Source organism: Camelus ferus, chromosome 1 (genome assembly GCF_009834535.1).
Source record: "Camelus ferus isolate YT-003-E chromosome 1, BCGSAC_Cfer_1.0, whole genome shotgun sequence".
Taxonomy (NCBI): Eukaryota; Metazoa; Chordata; class Mammalia; order Artiodactyla; family Camelidae; genus Camelus; species Camelus ferus.
In genome coordinates, this window is record NC_045696.1 from 7,795,692 (window position 1) to 7,806,709 (window position 11,018).

General features: G+C 56.8%; 1 protein-coding gene across 1 annotated transcript in view; it reads right to left on the minus strand.

The window, feature by feature from the left end:
• Positions 1-10,556, minus strand: part of SIM2 (SIM bHLH transcription factor 2) — a 44,830-nt gene extending 34,274 nt beyond the window's left edge. The window contains 2 exon segments of the mRNA XM_032468584.1: positions 1,899-1,981; positions 10,350-10,556. Coding sequence (XP_032324475.1) covers positions 1,899-1,981; positions 10,350-10,524 — 258 coding nt within the window. The 5' untranslated portion in view covers positions 10,525-10,556.
• Positions 10,557-11,018: the final 462 nt, after the last annotated feature.

The window sequence follows — 11,018 nt, forward strand, 5'->3', positions numbered from 1 at the left end:
TTTCTAAAGTTATCAACGTTTTGGCACACTTTGCATTCTTGCTTAACTCCAAAATCGTTAAAGAGATACATTTGCTGAAATAGCATGGGTCGGTCAGCCACACCAGTAAAAGAGAAAATCATAATTAAGTTCTGAAAGTTGCCAGCGGGAGCTTAAAAAATAATATTCTTAATGGAAAACGTTGGGTATGCCTTCATAGCTTCAAATGACCTCATGCGTTTGCATATGTATTAACTGCAAAGACGCCCATCCACACACCACTCCGGAATTAATTAAATGTACGGTGGAGAAACGGGGGTGTTGACTTTGCCGCCAGGTTTTCACTAGCGCTCCCCGGCACTTAGTTGTCCCTGATATTAGTGTCACTTACAATATGTAGGAGCATCAGACATGCAAAATGCCGCTCCGGGCGCTGGAAGTGAGCGCGGAGGCAGAGCGCAGGGCGCGCGGGAAGGACTCCAAGAGCGCCATTACCCCGCCGGCTCCCACACCGTTGGCTTTACGTTGTAAAAGCCTAGGCTTTCAAATACATCCCCGGGACCCGCTCTTCCCCAGCGCATGCGTTTTTAAAAATAAATCACACTAGGAATGTTGGGGAAAAAGAGTTTTGAAAAGATCTGCTTTTTCGAAACGCAGAGCTCGTGGCTGACTCGCTGCCCCAAGTCACCGAGTCCCGTAGCCAAAAATTTTTTTCTTTTAAAGAAAACACAAAATAGAAGGAGGAAATGCAAAATAGCTCTCGGCGGGCATTTTTCGGTGGCAGAGACAAATGACGGGAGGGGGAATGAATCGGGTCGTTGATGAGGCTCTGTAAAGGGCATTTGAAGGATTCCGAGACATGAGGCGTTGCTGTCCCCACCCAGCGCCAGCCACGGACTTGGAAGTGGCTGGTCGTGCGCACGGTTACCCTACCCGAGCCCGAGACACTGCGGGAGAAATCCGAGGTCAGGGGCGGTTTAACCACCGCGGACTGAATGGCTCCGGGCTGGAGGGCTAAGCGGCTGACCACAAACTAAGCCAGGGCTTCCTCCGTGAGCCAGGTGAGCCTGGAGGCGTTACCAGGTCATAAGTTGGACCACTCGAGAGCTGGACCACTTGGGTTCAACAAAACACCACTTGCTATGTGACCTCAGGCATGTTGCTTAACCTTTCTGTGCCCCAACTTTTTTCGGGGGGGGGATGGAGTTTAAAAAAGAATACACTCTAGGTGGGTGGTGAAGAGAGAGTATATAATAAGATTTAGAATAGGATCTGGCCAGTAGTAAACTCTCAATAAATGTCAACTGTTGATATTTGATTATTGATGCTGTCTCTCCTTTATTGCAACCTCTACACACAGACACACAAACAAACACAATTGTCAGAGGCCTTAGAGCTGCTCACTCTGGCTCAGAGCGATCTGATTATTCCTTCTCTGGCTCCAGCGCCTGGCACACAGCGTTTGGCACAGAGCAAGCGGGCCATAAAAGTTTGCTAAGGGAAGTGAGGTTGGAAAGGACTTAACTACGCCCAGGGGTGCCCTTCGGCCTAGGTCTCCTGAGCTAGAGAGTTCTGGGGCTGGGGAAGGGGGGGGGGCTAGGCGTGGGGGGTGGTGCGAGGTTGCACTGGTTGAGTCCAGTCCACACTGGGCCCCGGCCCCCCAGGCGGAGTTAGTGAAGAGTCTCTTGCCCCGAAATTCGGCCACGGCCTCTAGCCTCAGAGAGACCTCTGCAGCCTGGGGACGGCCTATGGATCTGCCCAGGGCTCCTTGAGGAGGGACACCTGGAGACTAGGGTGGCGAGGTCGTAAGAGAGTCCCCACCCGGGCGCGGGCCAGGGAGGTTGGCGGCGGCGGCGGCGGCGGCGGCGGCGGCGCTCCCTCCTCCCACCCCCACCCCCCCGGAGCGGCGGCTCTACTACCTGCAGCAAGTGTGATCCCAGCTCCTTGGCGACGCTGTCCAGGGGCCCGGCGCGGCTCGGCTGTCCCCACGCGTCTCCTAAACCTGGACGGGGAATAAAGCAAACCAGTAAACAGCGCCCAGCAGGAAGCCGGGGCGCCCGGGAGGGCGCGCGCAACCTCAGCTCCTCGCACCCCCGCCGCCGGCCATCGTCCCTTTGCCTTCGATTAAGAAGAAAAAGACCAGATGAGGAATTCTCGCTGGGGCCTTGAGTCCAAGCGCCCTGGCCGCGCACTTAGCCCACCAGGCCCCCAGCTCCCGTGGGTCGCCCACGTGCTCACGGCTCTGAAATTGCCGTTGTATTTGAAATGCCACAAAGTAACCTAATCTGCTTTGAAATCGGCCACCCTCACAGCCAAACGGGGATATCGATTTGACCAGTAAATATTTCCCCAAGGGTCCTGCCTCCCTCTCTTCCTTGAGTCGCCAGCAGTTGTGCATTTTCCCAAAGATAGGGAGGCCCAGACTTAAAGCTCTCGCCATCCTAGAGGCAGCTTTTCCCGCATTAAAAAAACAAACAAAAAAACAAAAAACTTTCTTCAATCTTCTGTAGCCTCCTCAAACTCTCCAGCCTTCACTGGCGCCCCAGGAGCGCCGGATCCTCTTCTAATCCTAGAGCTACAGTCTGGGAAGGGTTTACCTGGGGGCTTTCTCGAAGAAAAACTCCTAACGCGCCAGCGGCGGGGCGGGGGATGGGCCGTAGGCGGGGAGAGCCGCATATGTACGTGAAGGAAACTAGGAAGTGTTTGTTGTCACATAGTTGGGGGTCTCACAGCCTCTGCGCTTCTTAAGTGTCCCCCCAAGGCCTCCTGTTGCTCCCTACCACCTCCCTGAGGTCCGCCAGTGTTGCAGAAAGTGCACCGAGGGAAAGACGGTCCTGCTCAGCAGAACATCCCTCCCTTGCACCCTCGACTCAGCTGTTGTGACCCCGGAGATCCCAGGCTTTTCTCTGCACGTTCAGGAGGAAGTAGGAAAGCCGAGTGAGATTGTAGCGCTAAGCCCCCGTCGGGAGAAACCCCAGCCGCTCCCTGGAATCAGTCCTTCTGCTGGGGGCCTGACCCGAAACTCTCCAGTGAGCCCGAGGCTCCGGCGCGAGGTGGCAAAGGCTGGTGGCCGCGGTGTCAGCATCCACCCCCTACTCCCGCGGAGAACGCCCCGCCCCCGGGCTCTAGGCCCACTCTGTGCTTCCCATCCCAGGTTTTGACCCTGTGAGGTGAGTTAAGGGTCCAGCTGGCTTGTCCGTCTCCCCTCCCACCAGAAGTGCAGGTCATAACAGTCCCCTGCCCGCTGCTCCCCGGGAATGCGGGACCAGAGACCAGAGCAGAACACGCTGGACTGGGGACCTCGCCCAACCACGCCAAATCCGAGGAGTACTCCCAGGACCCAGAAGCCCTCCAGGTGGGCGGTTAGTGGGTTCCTGAAGAGTGTCACGCAGGCACCCTGGGTCTCCCCACTGTCCCTGAAGGTGCCTTGGGCGTCGAAGCTTCTGGAGCCCTTGACTCCAGCAGGCAGAAAACGCACCCTCAGCGTGGAGGTGTGCACAGGCCCAGGGCACCTCCAGGCCCATGGCCCCAGGAAAGGCTTTGGAGATCCTTCTTGGCAAACTCTATTCTGCAACTGAAAAAGAAATGACCTTTAATTCTCCTCCTGGGCTTCTAGAATAAGGGGTTTATCCTGTATCCCCATAAGGATGTGGCTAATTTCCACACATTCCGATTCCCCAAATATGACTGCAGTCCCCTATCACCAGACTCCACCAGGAGAACGGAGATCTCTCTTAACCCTAGGAAATCACTGCCCACCCTAACCCACTCCCAAGGATGACCACAGTGACCACAGTACAGGATGACTGGCTCTCATGTAGGTCCTTCCTCCCCAAGACCCAAGCGGCTCTCCTGGTGGCGGCGGCATTTACTCTATTTAACCAGAAATGGAAAGGTTCAAAATTTAAGAGCTGTAGGGGCTTGAATGAAGAAAGAATTTAACAAGGACCCAGGAATTCTGATGTCTGAAAATGGACAAATGCACCCTGGTAACCATCCTTTATCCTACTCTTGGGCCCACCCCCTGGCTCCGGCCAAGCCACCCTTGCCTGGCTCCCTGCAGACAGTGAGCACTGCTCCCGCCTCATCTCCTCACATGGTCTGGGGCTGAGTGACCTGAGGAAATCTGCACCTTTGGGAATGACCCCCAAACCTCAGACTCCCCTGCCTGGGTCTCCCAAGACCTCTGGCCTCACATGCAAGAGTGCACTGACTACACAGGACAATTTTGCGTATGATTAAAATACCTGGATACTTCAAGAGCCTGTTCTCTTACATCAGTATAATTTTTCCTGTAATTTCCTAATGCCTCCGCGTTGCCAGTGGAGATTTGGACCTGGTACGAGCGAGCGGGGGTGGGTGGTGAAGTTCCCCTCAAGCGTCCCTGCCCCATGCCACCTCATAGGGTGATGGCGCTGCCAGCTCTTCCATTAGAAACCACTATGGGCGAGGCCTTTCCACTGGGCCCATAAAAATCTACTTTAGGCTGAATGTAGAGATTAAATGAGGAAAGATTTGTAACAAAAAAAAAATCATCCTGTTACCGTAAAGCCATATATACTCCTGAAAAAGTGAGGCGCTGGGCATGTGGCCCTTATCTGGACCTAACAAAGGACTTTGTTAGAAATGAGGGAAAGTATAAGAAAAGACTTGGTTAAGCTCCTCCAAGGTTACCAGCTGTTGGTGATCTGTCTCACCCGATTCTGGGAGCCCCTCCCCCACCCCAATGACGGCAGGGGAGCAGCTGGGGGTTCCAAACCTGGCCTTTGGTTTCCAGCAGGGGTTTGGACTCCTGCTTGAGCCGCTACTGGGAATCCAGATGGCCAGGTCACTGGGGAGGGGGTGGTCAACCACTAGGCCATAGGGAAAGCAAGCCAGGTGTCCCTTTCCCCCTCTGCCTTCGAAAGTTTGTATGTGCCTGCACCTCGTACCCACCCACACTCAGCTGGCTGTTTGGTTTAAACCCTGCGAGGCCCTGATGCCACAGAAGCTATCTAAATATGGTCCCTCTTCTCTGCGTGCTCAGTTAGTCAGTCAGCAACTGCTCTTGAGTGTGTGCTGTGCTTTGGCCCCAGCCAGGTGCAGGTCACAAACCATAAACATGAAACCGCACAAATAAGATGATTTGCTATCAAAAGGGAGATAGTGGAGGGGTTCCTTCATTGTGAGATAGGGTTGCCTCCTCAGATGAGGGGACACAAGTTGAGACCTGAAGGAGGAAGCTAGCTGGGTTTGCTTCTTCCTCTGGACCCGGAAGCAGGACTTGCTATGGCCAGTGACCAGCAGGTCTCAGCCCTGGGGTCTAGACTTGGGTAAGAATTTCCAGGATGGATAGGGGTTCTCACACTTTCCCAAGGGTAACCCTGGGCATCTAAAACGGTGGCATTTTAGTCCACCTCTGACCTTGGAATGCTTTTTTGTCTCTGGGGTCCCTCAAAAGCCTGGCCATTGAGCCCTTTTCCAAACCAACAGCTGCATAGCAGGCCTGGAGGGACTGTGAAGGTAGTGGTAGGTAGGGACGACCCAACAAGGTCTGACTCAGCCCAACTGAGGCAGGGGAAGTGGTTCCAGCCGGGCCCTGCCGGTCCCGGCCAGTGTTGTACGTGTTCAGCCCACAGATGCAAGCACCCCACGACCCTACTGCCTAATGCTTAGATCCTGAGGGTTGGGATGGAGGCTCTGCTAAGCCCACTGCACTAGGGAGTGCACGTGGCCAGTGCCACCTCCGAGAGGCTTCTTCTTTTTTTTTTTTTGCATCCCTGGGTGGGTATGAAGTGGCTTCTTGTCCGAGTTCCACCCTACCCCGAGCGCCCCACCCCTGGCTGGTCCTGGGGGCTGAATCTAGAGTACCCCGTTAGCCCCCAACCGCCAGGGCCCCACATCCCTGGAGTTCCCATCACCAATGCCTGAGCTTCCTGCTCTGTGACTGTGAGCTTTCCCTCCCTGGATCCACACACAGCCTGGCAGGCTTCCACGCAGAGATGGGGAGACGGTTGTAAAAACCCACATTATTCTAAAAAATAAGTCTCTATATAAAAAATACATTATTTCGGGCTGCTGTAGAGAAATGCCTCGAATCCGTGACCCCATATCGGTTTAAGGTAAGTTTCTCGTCACCAAATCCTCTAAATCAAAGCATTTCCATTCCTAAACAATTTCTAGGACAGCCTCCCTCCCCCACCTCCCCTGGGCACTCAGGGGTGTGTGTGTGTGTGTGTGTGTGTTGGGTGAGAAGGGCCCTGCCTGAATCTAAACTCAGACAAATCCTGACACTGGAATAATTCAGGCCTCCAATCCCATTTACTGTGTGGGAGTGACATTTTCGCTTCTTTGGAGTAAAAGTGCTTCTCTCACCCACATCACTTCAGGTCCAGGGAGCGGGGAAGAGGGGCTCTGTTCTCTTCCCACAGTCTGCCTCAGTTTCCAGCTCCATTCCTGAACTGGTACCCAGAGCCAGTCCCTCCTCCAGCCCTTTCTGTGCAAGTGCCCAGAGGGGATGCCACCCTCTGCCCCACTGCTGAGTGTGGGAACCCAGGCTCCTGGGAAGGTGCTTAATTCTGGTGATTGGCCATGAAGCCCCTGCAGCTCTGCCTCCTGCCTCCTGAGGCTCAGGGTGGGTCACCAGATGGCAGAATTTGCCCTGCATCCTGCCTGGCATGGTCACCATGCAGCTATGGCCAGAGAGCCACAGACTCCCCCGACACTGGGTGCTTCTGCATTTCCAAAGCACTCCCTTTCCTGAAGGACAGGCCTCACTGCAAAGAGGCTAGCAGAACCCGGGCCCTAGTGCTTCCCTGAGCCCTGTGTGTACCAGGCTCTCCCAACCACGTTAACTAAGTTTTCAATTCCAAGGCCACAGCCAAAGCCAGCCTTCCTCTCCTGCCCTCTTCCCTGCCTGTGTACTCCCACATCTTAGTTCACTGTTAAAGGGGAGAAAATGTGGGGACCCAGAAACCAGCGTGTCTTCCAACTCCAGGCAGGGAATCTCGGAGGTCCACCAAGTGGGGCCCTCAGCCACCGTTTAGGCGGCATCTGGCTCAGGAAAAGCAGTGACCTCACAGGAAGGAGAGACTGGAGTACAAACATGTTAGGTTTACACTTGCATTACCTGCTTCCTCACACCAGATGCCGGGAACCAGGCACAGTGATGGAGTTGCTAATAGGCCCATTTTACAGACAAGGAGACAGAAGCCTAGCAGGGCAGCCCGAATAGGGGCGCCTTGAATCAGCTGTCTCAGTTGCCGGCACCCCTAAGCTTGTGGACTCCCGCCGAGCGTCCACTTTGGCTCCAGGCGCCTCTCTGCCCCTGCCCCGGGGCTCCTCCGAGCTCCCCTTTCTCTCCTGCTGCCAGGCGGACTCCGAAAGAAAGGGCCCGAGGCCAACGGCCTCCTCTGCGCGGCGGGAGAACCTGCGGCGCAGCGGCCTTCCTGCCCGGGCAGCCACCGCCGGCCCAGGGCCGTCGCGGGGGGCCTTGGGAAAGGCCTGCCCCTCGCTGGCCTCAGTTTCTCAACGACGAAGGGTTAGGTTAGTCTGGCGATTCCTGTGCTTCCTTCGGACTGTGCTAGTCATTTTCTGACTCCCGAAGTCCTGACTTGGCTTCTAGACTCCTCTTCGCCCAGGGATCCCTCCCGCTCCCGGGCTATGGAAAGCGAGGCCGCGCTGGGCACATCAGTTCTGCTCGGTATCTTTCCGTTCGCCGCCAAGAGCAGGGGCCGATCCGGGAGCTCCCGCCGCGGCGCGGGACCGCGTTGGTCCTACAAGCTCCCTGACGCCCGCGTCCTGACCCCGCGGCTCCTCCCGGCCCCATCCCAACCCCGCACCACCTCCTCGGCGAAGACCCGAGTCTCCCGGGAACAGGGTGAATCAATTATGGGCGCTGCTTCCGCGCTCCCGCGCTTCGAGCTACCAGAGGAGAGAGCGAGTTCTTTTGCATAATTGAGGACTTCCTAAACTCATCTTTTTCTCTGCCGCTGGCACCCGGCTTGACCACTCTCCAGTCTCAGACTGATCTGAGGTGAAGCTGCAGGCCGCAGGCCTCTGAGCGCAGGGAGGAGCCCAGAGGCTGCTGTCCATCCCTCCAGGCCAATGCGCCTACTCCCCGCTTCAGCGCTGCAGGAGTGCTGGGGGCAAGATCAGGCCTCTTTCCGATTTGGGATCAATCCGCTCCCCATAGGTCAAGGGTTATTTCCAAAACTCTAGGGCCAAACAGCTCTCTCCCCGACCTCTCCTGGAATTCCAATCTCGATGGCCACCCCAGGGGACACACAAGACACTTCTCAACCACACCACTGGGAACAAAGCATAGGGGCCCTGAGTTTAGCGGTGGACCCCCAGCTAGCCCACCTCTGTAACCAGCTCAGAGCCAAGCAATTCTGGACCACAAAGCCTGGAGACCTGCTTCCCAGAGCTCGAACACACAGACCCAGTTTAAATATCTGCAGAAGCAGTACATCTGCCACTTCCTAATCTTTAGCAGCTTTCCTGGAAATCTCCAAATGGCTTACAATTACCCCTTTCTCCAGATCTCGCTTACTAACTTCTGACTTTTTAAAAAATCATTTAATCTGGTCATTTTTTGGTAATTTTTATTTCTAATGGTGTGGGAAGGGAACAGGAGAGGAGGCCGATGCCCTGTCTGGGTTCCACACCTGCTTTGTAGGATGCGGATTAAGAAACTGCTCACCAGAGAAAACCAGTTACCATGACTCCTCCACGAATGGGAAGCAAGTTTAGTCCTTACAAAACCTAATTCTTGTTTAATTTTCTCTGAAACTTCTGCAGGAGAGGAACCATCTCTACTTCGGTGGACAGCTGATGTATAGCGACTACCAGGCTGCAGCTCCCAATGGGAGGAGTGCAGGGGATGGGGCACCTCGGTTGCCTGGGGTTAAAAAGGGGGAGAATTTTCCCTTCTGAGACCTCTGGACTCTGGCGATCAGGTCACGGGCTCCTGCTCTGGGAGGAAAGTGCCTGCCTGGCTGCACAGCGCAGCTGGAAAGCACCGGCGTTAAGAAGAGGACACTGCTTCCGGCCCCCTTGGTTCCGTGTCCTGCGACGCTCAGCTCCCCAGCCGGCTGCGCTGCAGCGCTGGAGGCTGCGCTGGTGGACAGGCCCTCCTCGCTCCACCAGGGAGGTGGTGTGAAGGGCAGCTCAAGGTCCAGAGACAAATAAGGCTTAGGGGTGCCCACCATACAAAGATGGAGCTTACCGACTTTGCATCTGTCGCCTGGCCCAGGGACTGCCTTAATGGAAACACTCTGCACTAGAAAGACACCTGTCATGGCATGGCAGTGACCCTCCCTGAGCCCTGGAGCTGAAACTGTCTCCCTAGTCCCGTGCTGGGCGCCGGCTTCCGAGGCTCCGGAGGCTGACACAGCTCTAGTGGCTCCTGGGCCTGCAGGTCTTGGGAGGTGCCCATCAGGCCCCAGTTGGAGAAGAGTGTCCCAGACAAGTGTCAGAATCCCACCCGCCAGGCCGAAGGACACCCCTCTGTCCAGGGGACACAGACAATGGAAGGCGATCAGTTCAGAACCCCTGGGACACTAAAAGGGACACTGTTGTGACTAGGCCTCCTCCAGCCCTGCTGCTTAGCCCTGGCAGCCACCATCACCCCAGGCCGTGTGCAGGTCAGGAATGCCCACCCAGTGTGCCACCATTTCTGACCACTTAACAGTCTGCTGGACCCTTGCATTCTGGCGACTCTTGCCCACCATGGCACCTGCCCCTCTGGGCTTATAATTTCAAACCAGCAAAGAAAACTATGCTCGGGCCTGCCTGCCACTTCCAGACTAACTGCCTCCTGCTCTCCCCTGCCGAATCTCGGCTCACCTATTCGCGCTGTCTCTCCCACCCTGACTTGGAGCCTCAGCCCCAAGAAAAGCAAGCAGAGAAGAGACCACCTGAGAGGCCCAAGTCTGAGGCCTTTGCCCCGACAAGTGCTCTGCTGGGCACTGGGGCCTGCAAGGCCTAGGCCTCCTGGTGCACTCCTCCACTCTCTCCCATCTGGGACCAGCAAGAACCCTTCACCTCCGCCTAGGGTGGACGTGCTTCCCTTCCACGGAAAAAGGAACTTGAAGGAAAAGATACAAGGAGAATTAAAGGAATGAAGAAAGGAAAGAAGACAGACCAGAATGGACCAGTCTGCTCGTGGAACAATTCCTGGTTCGCGCCCTACCAGCCCTGGGCTAGACGATGGTCTGTTCCCTCCGGCACCAAGGCCCTGGCCTCTCTCTCCACCAGAAGCCGTTTCCCGGCATGGCCTCCTCAAGACGCCCTGGCCCTGGCTGGGAGACCCAGGCGGCCCCTCCGGGCCAGCTCCGGCTCTCAGCTTGGGCCCCCTAGCACTCCCAGCCGCCCACCTGCGGCCTCACCTTCGGGGAAGACAGAGCGCATCTTCAGGTAGCTCGTGGTGAGTCGAATGATGGACGCCTTGTCCAGCTGCGAGGTGATGGCCGACGGCAGCGGGAGCAGCTTGGCCAGCTCATAAAACTCGCCATTTTCCTTCTCCCTTCTGGTCTTGGCCGCATTCTTGGACTTCTCCTTCATCGCGCCTCGGCTCCGGGCATATTAGACCCGGCTGTGCTCCAGGCCCGCGGAGCCCCGCTCTGGCTGCAGCGGTGGCGATGGGGAAGGGGGCGCCGGGGGCCAGGTGAGTACGGGGCGCCAGCCGCGGGCAGGTGCGCGGGGCCGACCGGGGCCACCAGGACGCCTCTCTGCCGCCGCAGCCCGGGAACTCGGCTCAATCCGGCGGCACCGCCCCGCGCTCCGCCTGCCGCCGCCCCGGGCGCAGCCTCCTCCGGGCTGGACTGTCCTGCGGCGACCAGAGCTCCGGCTTCCCGCTTGCTTCGGCTCGCTCTTCCTTCCTCCTTGTCTCTCCTGCCTCGGCTTTCCTTAGCGGGTGGAGAGTGGCCAGCGAGGAGGCGGCAGTGCTGTTTAGTCCTTGACCTGGTGTTTGTACCCGCTGCCGCGAGGCCCCTCCGGACTGGAGGGCGGCACAGGAGGCGGCGGCTGCGGAGCCATGGAGCGGGAGGGGAGCGGAG